This window comes from Amblyomma maculatum, chromosome 1, assembly GCF_055883805.1.
Source record: "Amblyomma maculatum isolate TAMU_Amacu chromosome 1, ASM5588380v1, whole genome shotgun sequence".
Lineage (NCBI taxonomy): Eukaryota > Metazoa > Arthropoda > Arachnida > Ixodida > Ixodidae > Amblyomma > Amblyomma maculatum.
In genome coordinates this window covers 188,360,932-188,380,006 of record NC_139344.1, presented here as the reverse complement: position 1 = coordinate 188,380,006, position 19,075 = coordinate 188,360,932, and the positions used below count along the sequence as shown (strand labels likewise).

The 19,075-nt window shown below is 45.7% G+C and overlaps 1 protein-coding gene across 3 annotated transcripts in view; it reads left to right on the top strand.

Moving 5' to 3' along the window:
* The first annotated feature begins 11,106 nt into the window (after positions 1–11,106).
* The window catches only part of LOC146205168 (protein BANP-like), an 82,660-nt gene continuing 74,691 nt past the window's right edge, over positions 11,107–19,075 (top strand). Inside the window, exons 1-2 of one of the 3 annotated variants that reach the window (XM_084589852.1) lie at positions 11,107–11,186; positions 12,383–12,429. In XM_084589852.1, coding sequence (XP_084445978.1) covers positions 11,122–11,186; positions 12,383–12,429 — 112 coding nt within the window. In that variant the 5' untranslated portion in view covers positions 11,107–11,121. The other 2 variants (XM_084589851.1, XM_084589853.1) reach the window with 2 other exon arrangements.

Genomic DNA, 19,075 nt, shown 5'->3' with positions numbered 1-19,075 from the left:
TACCAGTCCCTTCTTTTGAGCGGTGGGAGGCAGCTCAGACCCGTTAACGCACGTTCGGGCTACTGAGTGGGCTCAAAAGGTCGCCGAGAGCAACGGTCTTGAGGCCATCTAAGTGTAGCGCCCACAAATCGCTCATTGCTGACAATTAATAAATGTTTTCCAATCCAATCCAAATCTGCACTGCAACTAGGCGAGTTCGTTTGCAACCCTTAATTGTGATTACTTTTCGGCAATAAACGCCCGCAGCTCGTGCCCGTTTTAATATGCTATTCATAAGAAGTTTAGACGCGATATTCCGTGTGCGTATGATCCCGCAGGGAAGCTGCACTAGTTCCATTCACCTGCAGTAGCCCGTGCATGTATTCACACAGAAAAAGACACAAAAGCTGCTGCACTTACCTTGAGCGGTCACTCCAGCGCGATATTGCCGATATAACTGGCCCGCGGACTTAATTGTAAATACTAGCTTTTCTTTGTTTTTACTATCGCGAGTTTCGAGTGACTCTTCATCACCGGTTCTATAGTAACATCGTTATGATCCGGGGAGTCCCGCAGCGTTATTTCTCATAGTCTTAAATTTTCTTTTTGAAGGTCATTAAGATCCTGATGAACGTACGAATTAAATATCCATGTACAACCATGGCCGGTCTCGAGGGAGAGCGCGTTTCTCTCTTCTCTTACGGCCTCTCCAATGGGGTCTGTTTCCACCGCCCGCCGCGCCTCGGTGGGGTCGCCACCGCCCCACTGCTGCTCCTCCGCTACAGCCGTTCACGCGCAAGGGAAACGCGCGCTCGCTCTTTGCTCCGCCCGCATCGGTTGCAACCGGCAGGTTCTGATATTTCACCCCTTATGGCTTATAGGAAGAAGCCGTAATCAGCGTCTGATTTATCGTGTATGAGCAATAAAATAGTCAATAATGCGCGTGCGCGCGAGAGCGCGCGCGCCTTCGTCAGTGCTGTCGAGCACGGTCGAATGAAGTTTCGGGTGCACTTACATCAACACTTCTTGCCCCTAAATTTTTCACAAAACTATATGCACCATTTTATGCAGTGTGCCTTTGAAAGCTGTAAGCAGGTATAGCGCGATCTGACGCTAGTCTGCATGGCAAACTGTTCGGTGGATATTCAGAGTATTCTGTCAACCGCTGCCGTTTTCGTTTACAGCAAAACAGGCATTGACGAAAATTCATAGCACGTCTCAGACTCAGAGTAAGGAACAAAAATTTACGCATACAGTTAAAATTTCAGTTGTCTAGTGAAGTGGGCTGTTCTAGCTTCGTTTAAAACAAATCAGTAGGTTGAAAGACAGCAGCTGTATACGTAGTCTCGCGACGGACGCACACGTAGACAGTCGTAGTCAGTTTAATACAGTGATAAAAACAACAACATTAAATCAAGGAAAGGGGCATAAACAGATATGCATAATTGAAAATTGCAGCAAGCAATAAAAAAAAAAATGTCCTTCAAAGTTAACACATTGCACTCATTCATCAAAACGGTACATGCGGCTAGAAAATTAAAGTCTTAAAATCTTTCTGGACGGTTTGTGCACATAAGGAGCTGGCCTTTCGTTCCTGTCTGTCACCTTCTTAGCATAATTGACAAGAAGTATTCTGAGAAATTTCTCACATAATAAAGAAGCGGACCTTATAGCATGGCTATTGTCAATGCCTCCCGGACAACTCAGCCAAGGTGAGTCCTCAAGTGCTGGCTGGATTAAGATTTGTAGGACTTCAAGGACATTTGTGTATGGTAGGTGCACGACAGCTTTTTCAAAAAGAGACACAACCTTGTCCAAGAGGGCTACAAACTCTGGTTTTGGATAATGCGGTCCGCTAGAATCTTGTCCTCGCAGAATAGTGTACATGGGGCTGCTTCTTTAGCTGGGTTCAAGAAGGATAGCACAAGCGTCACACCCGAAGTCACTGATTAACTTCGCAATGTATCCAGCGACGTAAGCTAAACCAGAATACGTGACAGTGGGTAATGGGATGACAGGAGATACCATCACTTCTTTCAGTTCCTCGGTTACTGATTGCGGCAGAGCTGAAATGATTTCGTCGGTGTCGACACTAGGTGCCTAGGCGCGCAATACAGCGCGACATACAACTCCTATAGTCACATCTGAATAAATAGCACAGAGAAAAGCTTTTATATCCATTATTGAATAGTGTCCCTTGAGTAACAGTGGCGCATGTGTAATAAGCAAAGCATTCTACCAAAATAATGGGGCAGCGATTGCTCTCTAAGGCAGGCATTACTGCACAGATAGTTACAAGAAACTATTAGTTCAAAAACATACTAGAAAAAGAATGAAAATATTGCTAGGAATTAGTGCTTGAAATAGATTTCCTGTTGTTTTCATGAAATAATCATGATATCATGTAAACATTTAATTAAACCAACGTTTATTTGCAAAATTAAAATGTTTATAATACAACATAAAACATTTGCTGGTCTATAAATTATAGCAAAATTGAAAACAAAACTTAAAAGCGTTTACTCTGACGTTATACTAATGCTTTATGTCATGTAAGCATTGTGCAACTTACATTACATTTTTATAAAATTATTTTCATCTTCGGTGTTACCTCGATGGTTAATCATCTAGCGCTGAAAGACGGTTTTGCCATTGTTGCTGTTATGTTTGCCTTGAAGAAGCTTCGATGTGATCACTGCTCATTCACTTTTTTTATTCATCTTCTTGTACAAGCTTGGGAAAAAATTAAGATTAAAATGAACAAAAGTAGATACCATGCCGAAATACATGTCATATGCTTGTCGAGCGTTTGCTGAGCGACAGTGTTTTGTAATATAAAGACTCCATTCACGTGCGTAGCACGCTGACAAGATGCCGCTGCAGCATCTACCTTCTGTAATTTTTCATTTAGGGGCTGCACTCACCACGAAACCCGCGGGCGACAGCGCGAAACCAGGCAAAAGCCACCCGCCGCCACTGAAGCAGATGCGGAGCGAACAGTGAGCAGGTCGCGCCCCTTGCGGCGGCGGAGAGCGTGACTCAAGGAGAAAAGTTCCCATTGTTCACGCGGCGATTGAGAAGGCCGTAAGAAAGAGGCGCGCGCTCTCTCTCTCGAGACCGGCCGTGGTACAACCTAGCTCTGGTCGGGCAGGATATTTAAGTGGAATCGGCTATGAGGGGTGTAAAATAAGTATAGATGACGCGCATTCGAATAAGAAATTTCCAAGTATATTCAAAAACATCAGCAGATCGCGCAAGTTTCGCTGCAAACGATCGTGGAGAACGTTATATAATTTGCAGCACTCATGCGTCTCTCCTAGAGAGCAAAGAGAAAATGAGAGCATTCTCACAGGCCTTCATGTATATATTAACCTGTGAATGACCTTGGCTACGTTGTTGTTGTTGTTCTCCTCTAATGTGACGGCACATACCCACACAGGGGGATCGGCCAAGAATTGGGGTGCAGAGATATTAGATTTTGAGATGTATAACTACATCGAAAAAAAAAAAATAATAAATGCTAGGGAATAGAAAAGGAAATGTAAATATGATAAACCAAAATATATAAGAGTAAATACTAACGCACGCAGTAGGAGAATAGTAAGATTTATATGTACAGATTAAAACTTCAAAGCATATTAGCTAGGTGTAAGATGAGGTCGACGGACGTCAAACGTCTTTTTTACCGAGCAGGCTAAAACAATTGTTGGCAGAGCACTATGCGAACATATTACAATTACTAAAATATTGAGTTCTTATTAAATATGAAATTCTATGACTTAAGTTGGCGTTAAAGTGAGCTAAAAATGTAATTTCTATTTCTCTATATATAGTTGCCGATAATATTGTTCCTTAAAGTGAAAGTGGTAGAAAGGCGCGCAGTCAAAACAGTCAGCCTTTGAAAACACACTTTCAGTCATTCACATAGTCATCCTCCTTGCATGCGCTAGGAATGGTCGACCCGGGAGTTGAGCAACTTTGACTATTAGTCTTTCTTGTACATTGCGTTTTCTCGTTTTAATCTAACTTATTCACTCACTGCAGTCGCCTAAGCACCGTAACCGCGCGCTGTTGAGGCCACGGATAAGGAAGCCAATGCAGCCCCCGTCGCCAAGTAATTTCAGCAGTAATCGGCTGATAACGTGCTGAAATACTCTCCAGGCATAAACCAAACTATTTGTACGCAGAAGCGAAGCTTACGTTTCAGAACATTCGCACGCGGGTAACTGATTTCGAAGGCAGCGTCGCTTGGCGCAGTGTAGGCACGCTGCGCTTTTGCCTACACCCCATACGTTGATGATGATGATAGTGTTAGCTAGTCCCTTTGTAACGGGTGGACACCAGATTGGTGTCCCAGCTAATAATAAAAAAAAAACCACACACACACACACACACAATTGTCTGAAGAGACATCAACATAAGAAGGTCACACGCAGCACTTCACCTGGACACACCCCACAACCGCGCCTACCCTCACCATACACTCAACCCCCACACCCGGCCCAAACTTCATCACAGTTGGCGAACTGCACTCCACCATTCGGCGAGCCTTCTCGTCGTCACCGGTGGGTGCGTTCCAATACCCCCTCGTAGACGTCTACTTAGACGGCTACGCGAGCAGCCGCCATCTTGGGACGCGTTCCAATTCTCGCGAAGCAGTCTCGCGAAGACGGCTTCGCCGAAGTCAACATCGATGCAGACTACTTTGCTGTCTAAACATGGCGGACAGAGCGCGTTTCGCGCTGAGCGAGTCGTGCGTGCGGTTGTTGCAGTAGCTGTACGGTGGTCGTGCTCTTTGCGAACGTCGGAGTATGCATATGAACGATCCTTCAAACGTGAGTTGTTGCGTCAATGTATGCGCTAGCTAGAGGATAATTTAGCTGTCTTTATGGTCGTGAGATATAGCACTGCAGATTCTTTTACCGCGCTAAGAGGAAAGCGTGCGTTGGATGCTGTTGGTCTTCTTTTTTTAACTTGTCGACGACTTTCTTCAGTCTGCTTCAGTCTTGATGTTATCGACGAACTCGTCGCACCTCGCCGGGAGTCAGGGCGGCTGCTGTACGGCGCACGTGTGTGTTTCTACCTTGCTGTAGTAGCCGTGGCAAACTCTTCCGCCGATTTTCAGTTAATCTCAGAGGAACGATCTCGCCTGACGATGCCGACTTGTTGCGCATTGATTTTTTTTGTGCCTGTACATTATTAAAACAAGTTGTTGTCTTTGGTTTCCTCGTCTAGTGACTACAGACAACAGGTGTAACGGCACAGTTTTTCGTTTGCTGTAGCCGGTTATCACCTTTCGTCCGTAATCGCCTCAAGTTTACAGTATTTTGCATGTTTTCATTCTTACAGCTGTGTGAATGAGACATCTGAGAAGCATGTACACTTCAGCATCAGTAATAAAAAAGGAAAAACGGACTAACGTTATCTTCCGTCAATTTGTGAGCATGCTCATTGCGTGAGAAGTCGGTCTGCTACACGTTAACCTACTAATAGTCCATCTACATTGTGGCGATCACACATGTAATATTCTTGCTGCAAAAAATCGGCGAACCGTTAAAAACGTGATTTTTACCTGTATTGTCGTAAATCTTTAAAGAAAACAGCGTTATAATAGTTATAAAAACTTTTTAGTTCAACCTTTATGCCGCGAGGTGACGCTAGGCGTAAACAGGTAGACGCGTTCCAATACGCGAACCTGTAGACGTCTACGTAGACGTCTACGAAGCAGTCTTGCTAGACGTCTAAGATTTGGAACGCACCCACCGTCAGCGGCCGCGCTGTCTCCGGCGGCGCCGTCCACTGTTGCGGGTGGGGTTGAGGGGAAACCGAGCGCCTGTGGGAGTGTGGCGCCCTCTATGGCCGGCATGGAGAGACGAGGGCAGCGCAAGGCTAAATGCTCCACCGATTCGTCCTCAGTGCCGCACACCCTGCATAGAGTACACGACACAGCAGGATCGAAACGGCGCCGGTAGAGCAAAGTCCGCAAGGCACCAGCCCGCGCCTCAAAAAGGAGGCCGCTGCCTATGCTGTTGTCGTAGAATCGCACCGGGCCGATGCTCTGCTTGTGCTCCCGGTACAGCGCCAACGTGGACTTGGCTTCCATATCCCTGGCCCACCTGACCCCCTCAGCCTCCCCGACTCGCAGCCGCACTTCAGCAGCCCATTTGGATGGAGAGTCAGCCGCCATAGGGTGGGTGAAAAAGCCAAACTTCTTCTCAAGTTGGTAAACTCGCCTGGCCCAGTCCGTCCGAATGCAAGTGGCAGCCAAATACTCGAACACGCGCCTCGCCCAACGCTCCCGTGGCAAGAAGAGCAGTCGTCCGCGAAAGGCCAACTTGCTGGCCGCCTCCCGTGCCTCGAAGGTGGACCAGCCTACGTCACCCTGGATGGCCTCAATGGCAACCTGGCCATGGCAGCCAAGGGCAATGCGCCCAACCTCATGTTGTCGCCTCTCAAGCCATCCGCGCGTAACAGCCGACAGGCAAACCACAGAGTTGGCGAACGACAGTGCCGGCACGTGCACCAACTTCCAAAGGTCGCGCACCATCAAATAACGGCTGCAGCCCCACAGGCACCGGCGGCGGAGGATACACTGAGCCCGGAGAGCACTCTGGCGTAGCGCCGCTTCGTGCACAGAGTACATGTCCGCCCCGTCGGAGAGGTGTATTCCGAGGTATTTATATGCTGTGCAGGTGGTCAGATGGTGCCCGCCCAGCGTGATCTCGTCCTCGCCCGCGCGCTCACCAGCCAGCCGGACAACCGCCGTTTTCTTAGTGCTGAACCGCAGCCCCAGCACGGAGATTTCAGCGTGGCAGATATCGACGAGCCGCTGAAGGTCCCTCGCCGATTCTGCCATCACGACCAGTGTTGCCAAATGTCGACGAGCAAAAGTAGCTAGATGGCAGCGTGAAAGTCGCTAAAAGTAGCTAAAAAATCAAGCAAGGAACTAAAAGTAGCTAGACTTTTTCTTAAGAAATTTTATTTTATATTTTGCATATATAACGCATTTATAGGCAGCTCTATTATTGTAAAAATTAAATACAGCTATCAAGATATGCTTTCCTGCAGGCGACTACGCATGACAAGTGCTAACGTGCTAACCATGGTACATTGACCTTGTGCTAACTATCGAATAACGAATGATGAATGTGCTCAGGTTTCGATTCCGATAATTTAGGCAGACGATTTCGCAAAGCGTTCAGGCTTGCGCGCTAAGAAAAGACGAGGTGCGAATGCATCACTGCTCTGTAAACATGTAAAGAATGGACTTTTATCTACTTTTTGCACGTACACAGAAGCCTATGAACGGAGAGCAATGAAAGGTTTAATGACTGTCCAGGCGATACCTTCAGTCCGCGACTCGACGTAACTCGGACCGGTGGGCCTCTTGGCCTCTTTTATCCGCTCGGTGCAGACCGCGCATGATCCGCAGAGAGAGTCGAATCAGACAGCCGATTCCAGGCGCCTTATGGTAGCCGTGCAAAGAACGTTAAGAGTTTAAATAATAGGAATGCGTACAGACATGCACAATAGTGTTCCGCGAGCACGACTTCGATGCTCACCAGAGCCCCAGCGCTGCGCGATAGGCGACACCCGTCAGAAGCTGCGCCGCAGCATCAGCTGCATCGCCTCGCCTCTTTACTTTGTGAGCTATGTTTTTGTTTTTCCCATTGAGGCAGACATGAAGGAAGTTCATGGAGGCAGAGGCGGCGAGGCATACCAACACCCTTTAAGTGGCGCCTTGTATTGCATCTTCCTCTCTCTTTTCAAGTGTTTCCTTCTTTCTCGCAAGATATCTTTGTCTGGTTTGCGTCTTGTTTAAAAACTACCAGATGACGCTTTGTGCCTGACGTCAGTTTCATCATGTGTAGCATGATGTGTAGCGTCTGTGGGAAGATTTTTCACGCCAGAATCGTAATTTTCCGAAATGTAGCCAGATTTAAGCTAGATTTCACCAAAATAGCTAGATTTGTAGCTAGATTTTGAAGAAAAGAGCTAAAACAGCTACTCGTAGCTAAACTACCTTTCTTGGTAGCTAGTTGGTAGCACATCGCGCCCGTGTGCTGTGCGATGTCAGTGCACGTTAAAGAACCCCAGGTGGTCGAAATTTCCGGAGTCCTCCACTACGGCGTCTCTCATAGCCTGAGTTGCTTTGGGACGTTAAACCCCACAAACCAACCAACCAACCAGTTGAGTCCAAAAGTAGCTAAATCTAGCTACAAAGTAGCTAAATTGGCAACACTGATCACGACCAGGTCGCAGCGCCACCTTTGTTTACAAAAATGACGCTTGCCATTATCGGCAGGTGGCCAGCTTCCACGATACACACGTCTTAGGATCCGGGATTTAAAACCATGGAGGAATAAAAAAACTAGGAGGGAGCGCGCGCAGCCTCCGCAAGCCAACCTCCTCTGACTCCGTGACGCCGTCTGCGGAGTCAGAGGAGGTCTGGAACAAGCTTCATGCGCTTCATGCCCTCAACGTAGCTTCCGGAATCTGTGCGTCCGCCAAGACGCCAATTTCAAAGAAGTCGTCTGCGAACTACTTCCTGTTATTGCTCAACCAACATGTGAAACTTGAAAAATACAGCAATAGGGGATCAATGAACTATCATGACTTGCTTGTCCATGGCAGATAATTTGCTTCTGCTTGTCGTCTGTTTTTTTTTTTTTTTTCACCGCTATTTTCTAAGTTTATTTGTTCACTGCGCTAGCTTCAAAAACATTGAAAACACTGCCTTACCTTTTCTCCATAAACAGGCGGCGGAATTGCAGCGAGCGGTCAAAGGGGTACTACGGTGGCTAGATGGGTAGGTGTGCCGACCGGCAGGGCACAAAGCGTAGTTCCGCGTGCCTCCGCTTCATGACGACGAAACTGGCGCTGCTGTTCTCCGCCCGGTGCTCACCGGCGGATCGTCTGCTACTTGTCGCAATCGCATCGCGCGTTTTGTTAACCTCATTTTTGTTTAAAAACATTACTTATTACTTGCTTTATCAGTCAAAATAGTAGCTGAAACTGAGACTTTTGTGGTCTGGCATTAAAACAATAAACAGACGACACTAGCTACCTGTTTTCTCGTCTGTTTGCTGTCTGTCATCGTCCACATGCAAGTGCCGTAGCGGAGCAGGCGCTGCGCTTTTTGTGAGAAGTGATCGGAATGAAGACCAAAAAGGACACAACTTGTTTCGCACCCTTCTGCAAATCCGGCTACAAGTCATCGAGAAAAGGAATGAAAGTCTCGCTGTTTTCGGCGCCGCGGGATCCCGAGCTGTTCAAAAGGCGGGAGCTTGCGCTCTTCATCGTGCCGACGAGGTTGCAGCCACACTCCGTTGTGTGTGAGCGGCATTTGACCAAGAGTGTATCGAACGGGATTACAAATATATGATAGAAGGCAACGTTGTTAGCCTCCCACGTTCTCACCCACGATTGACGAAAGATGCCGTACGTGCCTTCTGCCCTGCCCGATGCTCCCTGTCAAGAAAGGTGACCGCGAAACGAAAGACGAAGAATGCACACGAAACGCTCAGCGCTTGCCAGCTTGACAACGACCACAGCATCCTGGCGGTAGGAAAAAGTGATTCGCGGCTGATTTTCTATTTGGCAGGATACGTGGCGCGAAAGTTTCTTTCAAAGACTATAATATGTGCCGATTGTGGTACTGTTTTGCTGGCATCGCCAGAAGCTCCCCTTCCGCCTGTGGCCGCTCTCACAGCCCACGTAAGCATGGGGAACTTAATATTCCCATCTGATGCTTTGAACAGTCTCGTGACATCTCTCGAGGAGACCTTCAGTCACTGCCTCACAGTCACTGAACTGAGGCGAGAAAGTCTCGCAGACTTCGCCTCTTTTCTGCAGCTCAAACCTCCCTATGATCGGTTGTGAGGAGCATAAGATTGAGATCACTAACAGCGTCGTCAAGTTTTACTCTATCATGCGCCTCCACTTCTTGGTCAAGAGAAGAACCTGGCCCGTGAAAACGCGCGAAAAAAATATTACACCTGAAATTGAGACGCGTGCTTTGAATGCATAGGCATCATTTTGGGGTGTGTTACTTCACTGACTCAAAAACACTAATGTGTGCATGTCATTTATTGCACTTTCAAAAGTTCAGCTAGAAGATACCGTTTTGCAATACAAGCTTATGCACTCGTTTTATTTTATTTATTCGCAAGGTCTGCTTACGCCCATGCACACGCATAAATCACAGCTGAGCACTGTGTTAGTATATATTCGCGTTGCCTTGTGATGGCGTGGAACATTTAATGAAAAAAAAAAAATTAAGAACGAGGAATTAAGTGACATAACAGTGTTTGGAGTTGCTTGCCTGAAAAATCGGGAACGCAGCAAACGCGCTGTACGTAAAAAAAAAAAAAAAAAAAAAAAACAGCCTTAAACTCGGCTCCCCTGCCTTTGTAATATGTTTACATCCCTTCCCTATTCCCGTAAGATAGCTTGTTTGCAATAAACTCATTTGCACTTGGAAAAAAGTGAAGCGAGTCGCTTTCTGTCATGCGTGGCGACGGCCGGAGGAAACGGTCATGAACCGGGCTTTCGCTGGTGGCGCCACTGCGGCGTCATGAAGAAAAGGCACGCGTTACCCCCGCCGGTCGGCACACCTACCCATCTAGACACCGTAGGGGTACCTTTCGCTAGCGTTCGCTTCCTCCTCAAACCGGAACATGCGACAAGTAGATTCAAATTCTCTGCAGTGACAGGCAACTCATATATATAAGTCTTTATTACTAACTAAGAATCGAACCCGGGTCTCTCGAGCGGTAGACAAGTGCTCTTACCAATTTGTACTACAGCCTAGCCCTTCCCTTCAGTCTCTAATAAAGGCACCTAGTGAGGGCTAACGATCGCAGCGCTCTAAGCGGAAATGATCTTTTTTGGCTTCAATTTCAGGCTCCCAAATGAGGCACTCTCTTCTTCTAGTTCACTTTATCATGATGCACTGTCCAGCAAAAAAAAAAATGAACACCACCTGACCACCTCACCTATATTAGTTTCGGTTTCGGTAACAAAACATTTGTGAAAACAATTTAATTAAATCGCTTCAAAGCAGACTTAAGCACTTAATGAATGATTTAGGTAATTATATGGTCTGCTGCAGTATAATTTGCAAAAGCCGAATTGCATATTATGACGTCATTGTCACTTGTCTCGAATTTGTCGAGAAGAAACGCCATTATCGCGATATCGAGAAGGTACGTGATTTCGTTTGAGATTTTGCGGGGCAGCGCATGTTTTCGTTTCGTGAGCGCTCACTAGAAATCGCTTACTTTTTTTGAAGAACTGTTAGCCTCTGTGTGCTGTTCTCCCGTGTTAACATGTGCATAGCGTTCTATTCCAACCCCTGGCGACATGTTAGCCTACTTGACTGGCCGCCCTTGCGGCTTGCGTTTTCTGAGGGAATCAGCTCGTCTGCTACTGGTGCTACTCTCCGCTTAAGTTGGAACCCACTGCATTGGTATTCACCAGGGACAGTTTTAAGCCAGAATTTAGGCTCCCGCAGGTGCAAACTTTTTGCTGCTAACAAAGGTCTGTGAAAAGTTTACCATCAGAAATAGTGGTTCTGCTGGGGGTTGCTGTCAAGTTCATAGGAGTAAGCCCTATCAAACCTACGGGGGCTGCCGTTCAGACTCGGCTCTCATTGAAAAGCTGGTTTTCTGTTCAGACAAAAGATTGTCGTCTAGTAAGCTTGTTTGGTCGTCAAGTAATCATCTTTGCGCGCACTCCTCGATGCGACTTTCTCCTTTTCATGGTGGGATTGTTTGGTTGAAGTGATTTGCATTACTCAAGTTGCGAATATTGTGCGTGCTCATTCATTTCCATTATATCTGTTGTCATTGCTCACACTGCATGACTCTTGGTTCGTTCATGGCAGTAATGTGCTAGCTTTGTTTCATAATTACGTAAATTTGGTTCTTTTCACCTCTGTGATTTCGCCTGTCTGATCCTGTGTAGCGGCTGCATTTAATATTTTCAGTTTCATAAAGTGCCGGTTGGCACAGTTTTCATCAGTCGTAGACGGGAAAGGCTGTATCAGTCTTTATGAGTCGGGAGGCGCATTACCACTAAACGTCGGTTTGGCCGAGTCGATTCGGCCAACATCTTGCCGCCCAGGGCAAGTTGTTAGCTCACTGTATGTGCGACTCGTTTTCACATCACCTTTTTAGCTTTCAGTACCGAATGAGTCTCTCGTGAGCAGCAAAGAGCAGTTGTGAAAAGTGGTGTATTACAGCATGGTCATAAAATCTCAGTTTCATTCTTTCATTCTCTTGCACTTGTGTAGTCAATCTGAATACAGTTGGCCATTTTTGGCAGTTTCAGTGTTGTGTTGCAGTCTATTATTTTCTCCTTGTGGGAATGGTTACTCATGAGAGGTGAACTTTCTTTCTAGGAGGATGGCAGACAACATTCCAACATCTTTTCAGCTGACAGTAAATGGTAATCATTATCTTCTATCTCTGGTTCACACTGTAGTACTGCTTCAGCATTTTACTGTGCCCTGCTTAAAGCACATATGCCCCATGCACTTTGCTTCAGAGGTCAGTACAATATGGAGAGTGCACTTTGTTTTGGAGCCTGCATGACTTCATAAGTGTTATGACCCACATTAAACCTTGCCCAGGTGCCCTGTCAAGTTCACCTGCAGGCATTCGATGTGTTATGACCCCATGTACAATTGTAGACAAAAGTTTCGAGGGCACAAGAAAAGCAATTTTTGCGTACAAGTGTCACATTTTTTGCCGATCATTTGGTTTCACTAGCTCACGTCACTGCATGTGAGTCCAACTTTCACCTGGAAAAGTCTGGACTCCAGACACCGGCTAATAACAGAGCTGTGGGCTTGATTCCTGATGACACGACACATCTTGGAAACCTTTGTCACCAATAGGACATGTACCTTGGAACATTAGGTCCTCCTGATGATATGGCCATATGTTGTTTAACTTACCCATTAGTACTACACTTGGGCTGACTCACTTGAGGGGGATCATCTTCTGTTTGTGTGTGTATTGGTTCATTTATTTTTACTCCTACTTCTTGCTTTCCCAATGTTTCTAGTTAATTCAGGTGTCAATAGTTTATGCTACACAGGCACGATTCAACAGTCTTTTTTTTTGCCGTCGGTTTAATTTTCTATCGCAAGCTGTCCTCCTGCTTGACTGTCAGATAGATGCAGATGATAAATGGAAAGTGAAATGGTATGACTCAACCCTTAATGCTGTACAGTGATGCTTGCATCATAATTTTGATGCAAATTTTTATGGTATTCTGAAAACCTAGGGTGCAGCAACAGTGACGCCTTTTCAACCAAACGAGCTGTATAAGCTTTTGCGTAAAATGCAGTTTTAATGCTTCAGTGGCATGTAGTGGAGGGCTCTGGATAGCCACCTGGGGTTCTTTAACATACACTGACATCACACAGTACATGGGGTGCCTTGCGTTTGGCCTCCATAGAAATGTGGCCGGGATCAAACCCATGTCTTGCAGGCCAATAATCGAGTGCCCTAACCACTGAGCCTCTGTGATAGTATGATGGGGCTATAATATACGAGGGGGTACCCAAAAGAAACCGAACTCATTTCCTTTTGAACCCATTTATTCTAATTTTAAGCCCAAACCTTCAATCTTCTTCAAAGTACTCTCCACTTGCACTAATACACTTATCTAATGTTTCATTCCAGTTTTCAAAAAATTGTTTAAATTCATCTCTTGTGATGCTTGACAGCGCTTGTGTCGTTTTTTTCTTTGCTTGCGCAACATCAGCAAAACGCTTTCCTTTCATGTATATTTTTCATTCCGGGAAACAAAAAACGTCACACGGGCAAGGTCCGGTGAGTATGGGGGGGTGAGGAACAGGGTGCATACCATTTTTGATCAAATATGGATGATTGCACGAATTTTTTTAACATTTTCATGTGTTCGGGCCATGAAAGGACGACCGGAACGCGGTTGGTCATCAATTGATATTTTACCAATTTTGAAACGGGAGAACCACTCACTTTTTTCCCCATAGCATCATCCTTGTAAGCCGTTTTTAACATTTCAAGAGTTTCTGTTCCATTTTTTCCAAGCAGAAAGTACAATTTCACTGCCACACGCTTTTCACGAAAATCAGCCATTGCAAAAACGACACTCACAGAAAACAGTTGTCAGTATAAACTCTGCTGAAGCTAGTACGTCTGACCTTCAGCGACGCCACTCGGCTGACTGACTCTGGAATGTTCACTCTATGCGCTCCTTGCGGCAAAACACGGTACTACGAAACCGCTGCCCACCAAAAATTTAGTTCAATTCCTCTTGGGTACCCCCTCGTAAATGATTGGATATCATTTATTCGAGAGCTTGAGTCAAGAGCTTGAGTCAAGAGCTTGATATATTTTCTTACCAATAGGGTTCAATATGAGCTGCACTCTCAGGAAGTGCCCTCCTTGTCAGTGTCTCAAGGCAGCAGTCTGTCAGTTTTCGTGAGGCCTGGCAAGTTTCTGGGGCGATGGCGTCCATACCCTTGGTGTCCTCACCATTGAAGTGACAGATTGGAAAGGATAGTGCGAGTAGTGCGTAATTTAACAGGATATTTGTAACTCTAAAGGACGACACAGAGAGGAGAGAAGCACTCCATCGACTCCCTCTTTTTCTTTACCTACTTTTGAAGAAACATATCTTGGTGTTGTTGCATCCCATAAAAAATGGCCATAATGTGATATCAGCTTACAAAATAGGTCTTGTGATAGGGAAAGATATTTTGAACTTACTTGGCGGGTCAAATGAGTATTGACATAGACCATTTGACACATAGCTCAAAAAACAGCTAAAATAATAGAGTGAATGGGGACACAAATACTGCCTGTCCCAATGTTCTTCCTTTTGCCATTCTAGAGAGCTTTTCTGCATTCTATTCTGTGGAAACTTGAATGCAGTTTGTGCAGGGGACAGTCCACTACATCATTGCTGGACATCACCATCTCTGCAAAGCACTGACCGTTGTGATTATCAGCCGTCACAGCTTAAAATTTGACCATTTGAATCATGCAAAAGGAAAACTCATATTTTAGTCGCTAGTGTGAGTATTGTCTGAATCGCTGTGAGTGCTGTGCCACGGTAAAAGTGGTGCTTATTGCTCCAACTTGACTGTGCTCTTAGTTGCCACTTGGTAATGTCAGAGGACCGCATAAAATTGGTTTTGAAATTGCTTCATTTCCAGACTTTCTACGGGTGCCTTTTTCCCTTGGTGCTTTTGCTAACGCAATGCATTTCAGTTTCACCTGTTAATGGTGTACCATTTAGTAGATTTTGAAGTCTTAAAAAAAAAGCTAGGGGGATGAGGTAATTCAGCTTTTTATCTTTAAGAATTAGCTAGATGTGGATATAATTAGCTCGCTCATTGAACGCCACTCATCTCTCCTCAGAGAAGGCCTTTTTAAGTCTTTTAGTTCCAGTTGTGATGGAGCACGGTTGTTTCTGGTTGGGCTAAGCTAAGCCCAAGTTCAGCAGCCGCAGTTTGGCGATGGTGAAATTCTAAACTCTAAAGCCTGCTACTGTGACATCTTGCATAATCCAAGTTCTGCTTCGGAATGTTAAACCACTGGTATCATGTTATACTGTCACTGTCCTGCACAGATATAACACCAGTATTGCCAAAGATGAGGACAACCTTAGGTCCAGTTCTCATGTGTACTAGTTACTGAGGCAAGCATATGTTGATGTGGGGACTGCTGTCTGTTTCACTAATACTTTGTTGCACCTGCAAAGAAAGATGCACGCATTATCATCACATTAAAAAAACTAACACACTTGTTCTATAGTGTGTATCGCATCTCTGTTTGTTTTCACAGATGCCTCTAAATGCTGTTGTCTGTGGTTAAAAATAACCAAAGTGTCTAGTTTTATAGTTAATTTATTTCCTATATCCTCATGGCTCACGGGGCGTCATTGAGGGGAGTGGTATACAAATGTAAAAAGAAGCTCTTAAAGAAAAGCAGGTAATGCATACAACTGTGCCAAAATATACGTATGATTATGACAAAAAAAAAATTATGGCCGATTTGCATAGATAATCAAATGCGAAGTAGGTGCGTAGCATTGCTTAACCGTTGTATTTCAGCATGTCAAGCACGGCGAACCTGTGCTGCAGTGCCAGACGGCCTGGCTTCATCAAAATTATGGCCGATTTGCATAGATAATCAAATGCGAAGTAGGTGCGTAGCACTGCTTAACCGTTGTATTTCAGCATGTCGAGCACGGGGAACCTGTGCTGCAGTGCCAGACGGCCTGGCTTCATTAATTGCGACGTGAAGCAAACGCGCAGTCTTTACACTATCTTCAGAAACGAGCGAAAACAGGCATAATGTACATACCTCTTTACAATGCACTGCTCTACGGCCAAAAGGTCTGGGGTGAGATCATAGGGGGAGAGAGAGAAGAGAGAGAGGGAAACGCGCTTGAAGGAGGCGCGGAGGTAAGCACAAGCTGCTTCATGACGCGGCGAGTGACGCGGAGCCGAGGTCCAGGGAGCACCGCGCAAGCGACACACGACTGCTCACTCTGGAGTAACACACGCTTGTGCAACGCTGCCCACGGACGGCCGCCATGTCCGCAACTGAGACGCCCCTCTCTCACTGTCTTAGCTATGGTCTTACTCTCTCACTGGGTGCATCTATGCGGCCGCTCCACCCCCTCAGTGTTAAGTTGCGTGATGCGGACGTTGCTACTTTCCCTTCTTCCTCTTCAAGTTGACGGAGACGGATGGACAGAGAGAGAGAGAGGCCCCTTGGCTGTGCGGCCGCTCTGCCTCCTCAATGCTGAGCCGTGCGACGCTCGCATCACCTCCTGCTCTTTCTTCATTTCAAGTTCACAAACAGAGAGAGAGTGAACGGCTTCGGACAGACATCCGCGAAATCTGTGATTGCGGCTAGTAGTGCTACTCACTAAAAAATTACCTGCAAGAAAATACATCATTCGAAAATTTGAAGCAATACTGTAATTAAACAGAATACTAATGCCAAAAGGAATGAATTTGCTGAAACAGTTCATAAAGGTTGCAAGTAAATGCCAAAAAATATGCACTAGACGGTCGCCATTTGTAGAAACATTGGACACTTGACTGTGTACGATGGCAGAAAGTTATAAATAAAACAAAGTACATAATAAAGTGGAACCGAACTAAGTGCACAGTATTCAAAAAGGAATGAACCAGTTGAACTATGGTGAACCGTAATATATCAATAACATTTTCTTATACTCATCAGCATCATTTTTAGTCACAGCATTTGGTGGTAGGTGGTTCCACTCTGACAATGTTTTTGGAATGAAATAATTTACGCAGGATATTGTATTGCTACGAGGAATGCCAATTTTCTGCAGGTGATCGATGCGGGATGAAACTTGTTGGTATTGCGATCAGTGGGTCTCTAAGAGTAGAATTCGCATTGTATGTTTAAAAAAATATACACAGACGGGAGACGTGATACGGAGTCCATTCACCACAAAGACACAAATACAGAGAAGGTTTCACATGGCCAGCACTGTGGCTTCCAGGTACTGATCCCTGTGTTCCAGGGTCGAATTTTGGCAGTGACATTTTGATTGGCACAAATACTAATGTGTTGTGCAGTGTCAGTGCACATTAAGGAATTTTCAGGTGATCAAAAGTAGTTGCAACCACTCTACTACAGCATATCTTATAGCCAACATGTACCTTTAAGGTTCTTGTCCTGCTTGAATCAAACTTCAGGTAAGAAGATTGGTTGGTTGGTTGGTTCGGTTGGTAGATTTTAGCATCCCAAAGTGACTCGGGCTATGAGAGATGCCGTAGTGGAGGACTCCAGAAATTTCAATTACCTGTGGTTCTTTAACGTGTACTAACATCACACAGTACACAGGTGCCCTGCGTTTTGCCTCCACTGAGGGGTGGCCACTGTGGCCGGGATTCAATCCCACATACTTTGGTTCAGCAGTTGAGCGTCCTAACCACTGAGCCACTGTGGCGGGGCTCTGGTAAGAGGAAGAACACTCTTTGTAAATATGTAAGTTGCATGCAACAGTGATCCAAAGTGTAACCTTGAAAGCTAAAGATCCAGCGGCTTTGAAGAGGACCCTTGCTTTAAATACAGCATATTTTTTTCTGTGTAATAAGTAGCAGATATTTTCAGTGCTTTTAATAGTGTGCCTTGTGCATTGATGTGACTTGTGTGCAGGTTTATTTGTGCTGGGATTGCCACTTGCTCAATGTGTGCCGCATTGGTGTGATAGGTGACTACAACCACAAGGCGTTGCAACTGAAATTATTTCAAAGGAGTGGGAATTGGTTTCAAGAAAACTGGCCTTGTCACATCACCATGCCTGTTTGCCAGCTGAGTCTTAAGGATTGGGTTGGTGCCTAGGAGTGGTGGATGAGAGTATTTGGTAGGCACCTCAGATTAAATGTGGAGAGGTCAGTGGTCTGTGCGCGTCCATTTTCTTCATTTTAATAACAGGTTCTTCGACTAGCCATTAGCATTAGGTGAATGTCATGAATAGAGCTGCATAGACAGGGATGTACACTCATGAAATTTTCCTCACAGAGGCATCCATAGTCTGTAGCATGCAGATGTTGGCGAGTCTTCACACCACGGAGTCCTGAGCACTTGTGGGCTCAGCCCAGGCATGTCTAGCTATATGTTATGTTTGCCCATGTCTGAGGAAAAGGGTGTTGTCATAGTTGAGCCGGTGCAGTGTATTTGAACTTTAAGGCCCCTCGCCAGAGGCAACACAACGCCTTGGTCTCTGCTTCTTGCAGACGGTCAGCCTGTGGAAAATTGGCAGTTGCCCCTTCCTGCCCTCTTCCCTGTCTCTCCTTTTCCTATCATATTTCTCACAGCTTTCGTCTTTTTCTTCCTACTTTGTTTTTCCTTTCTTTCTGGTGGCTGTGGTTAACCTTGTGTTGCAAATTACCGTGATTTATGTCATTCAGTTGTAGTTTTAGTGTACAGCTGGCATGGGCAGGGCTTCCTTCTAAGTCTCTGTCCCAGCCCCTCATTGGGCTCCATAGTGGGCGGCTGCCACTGTGGCCTAATAACTAAATTTTATAACGACTCCTCTTCTTTCC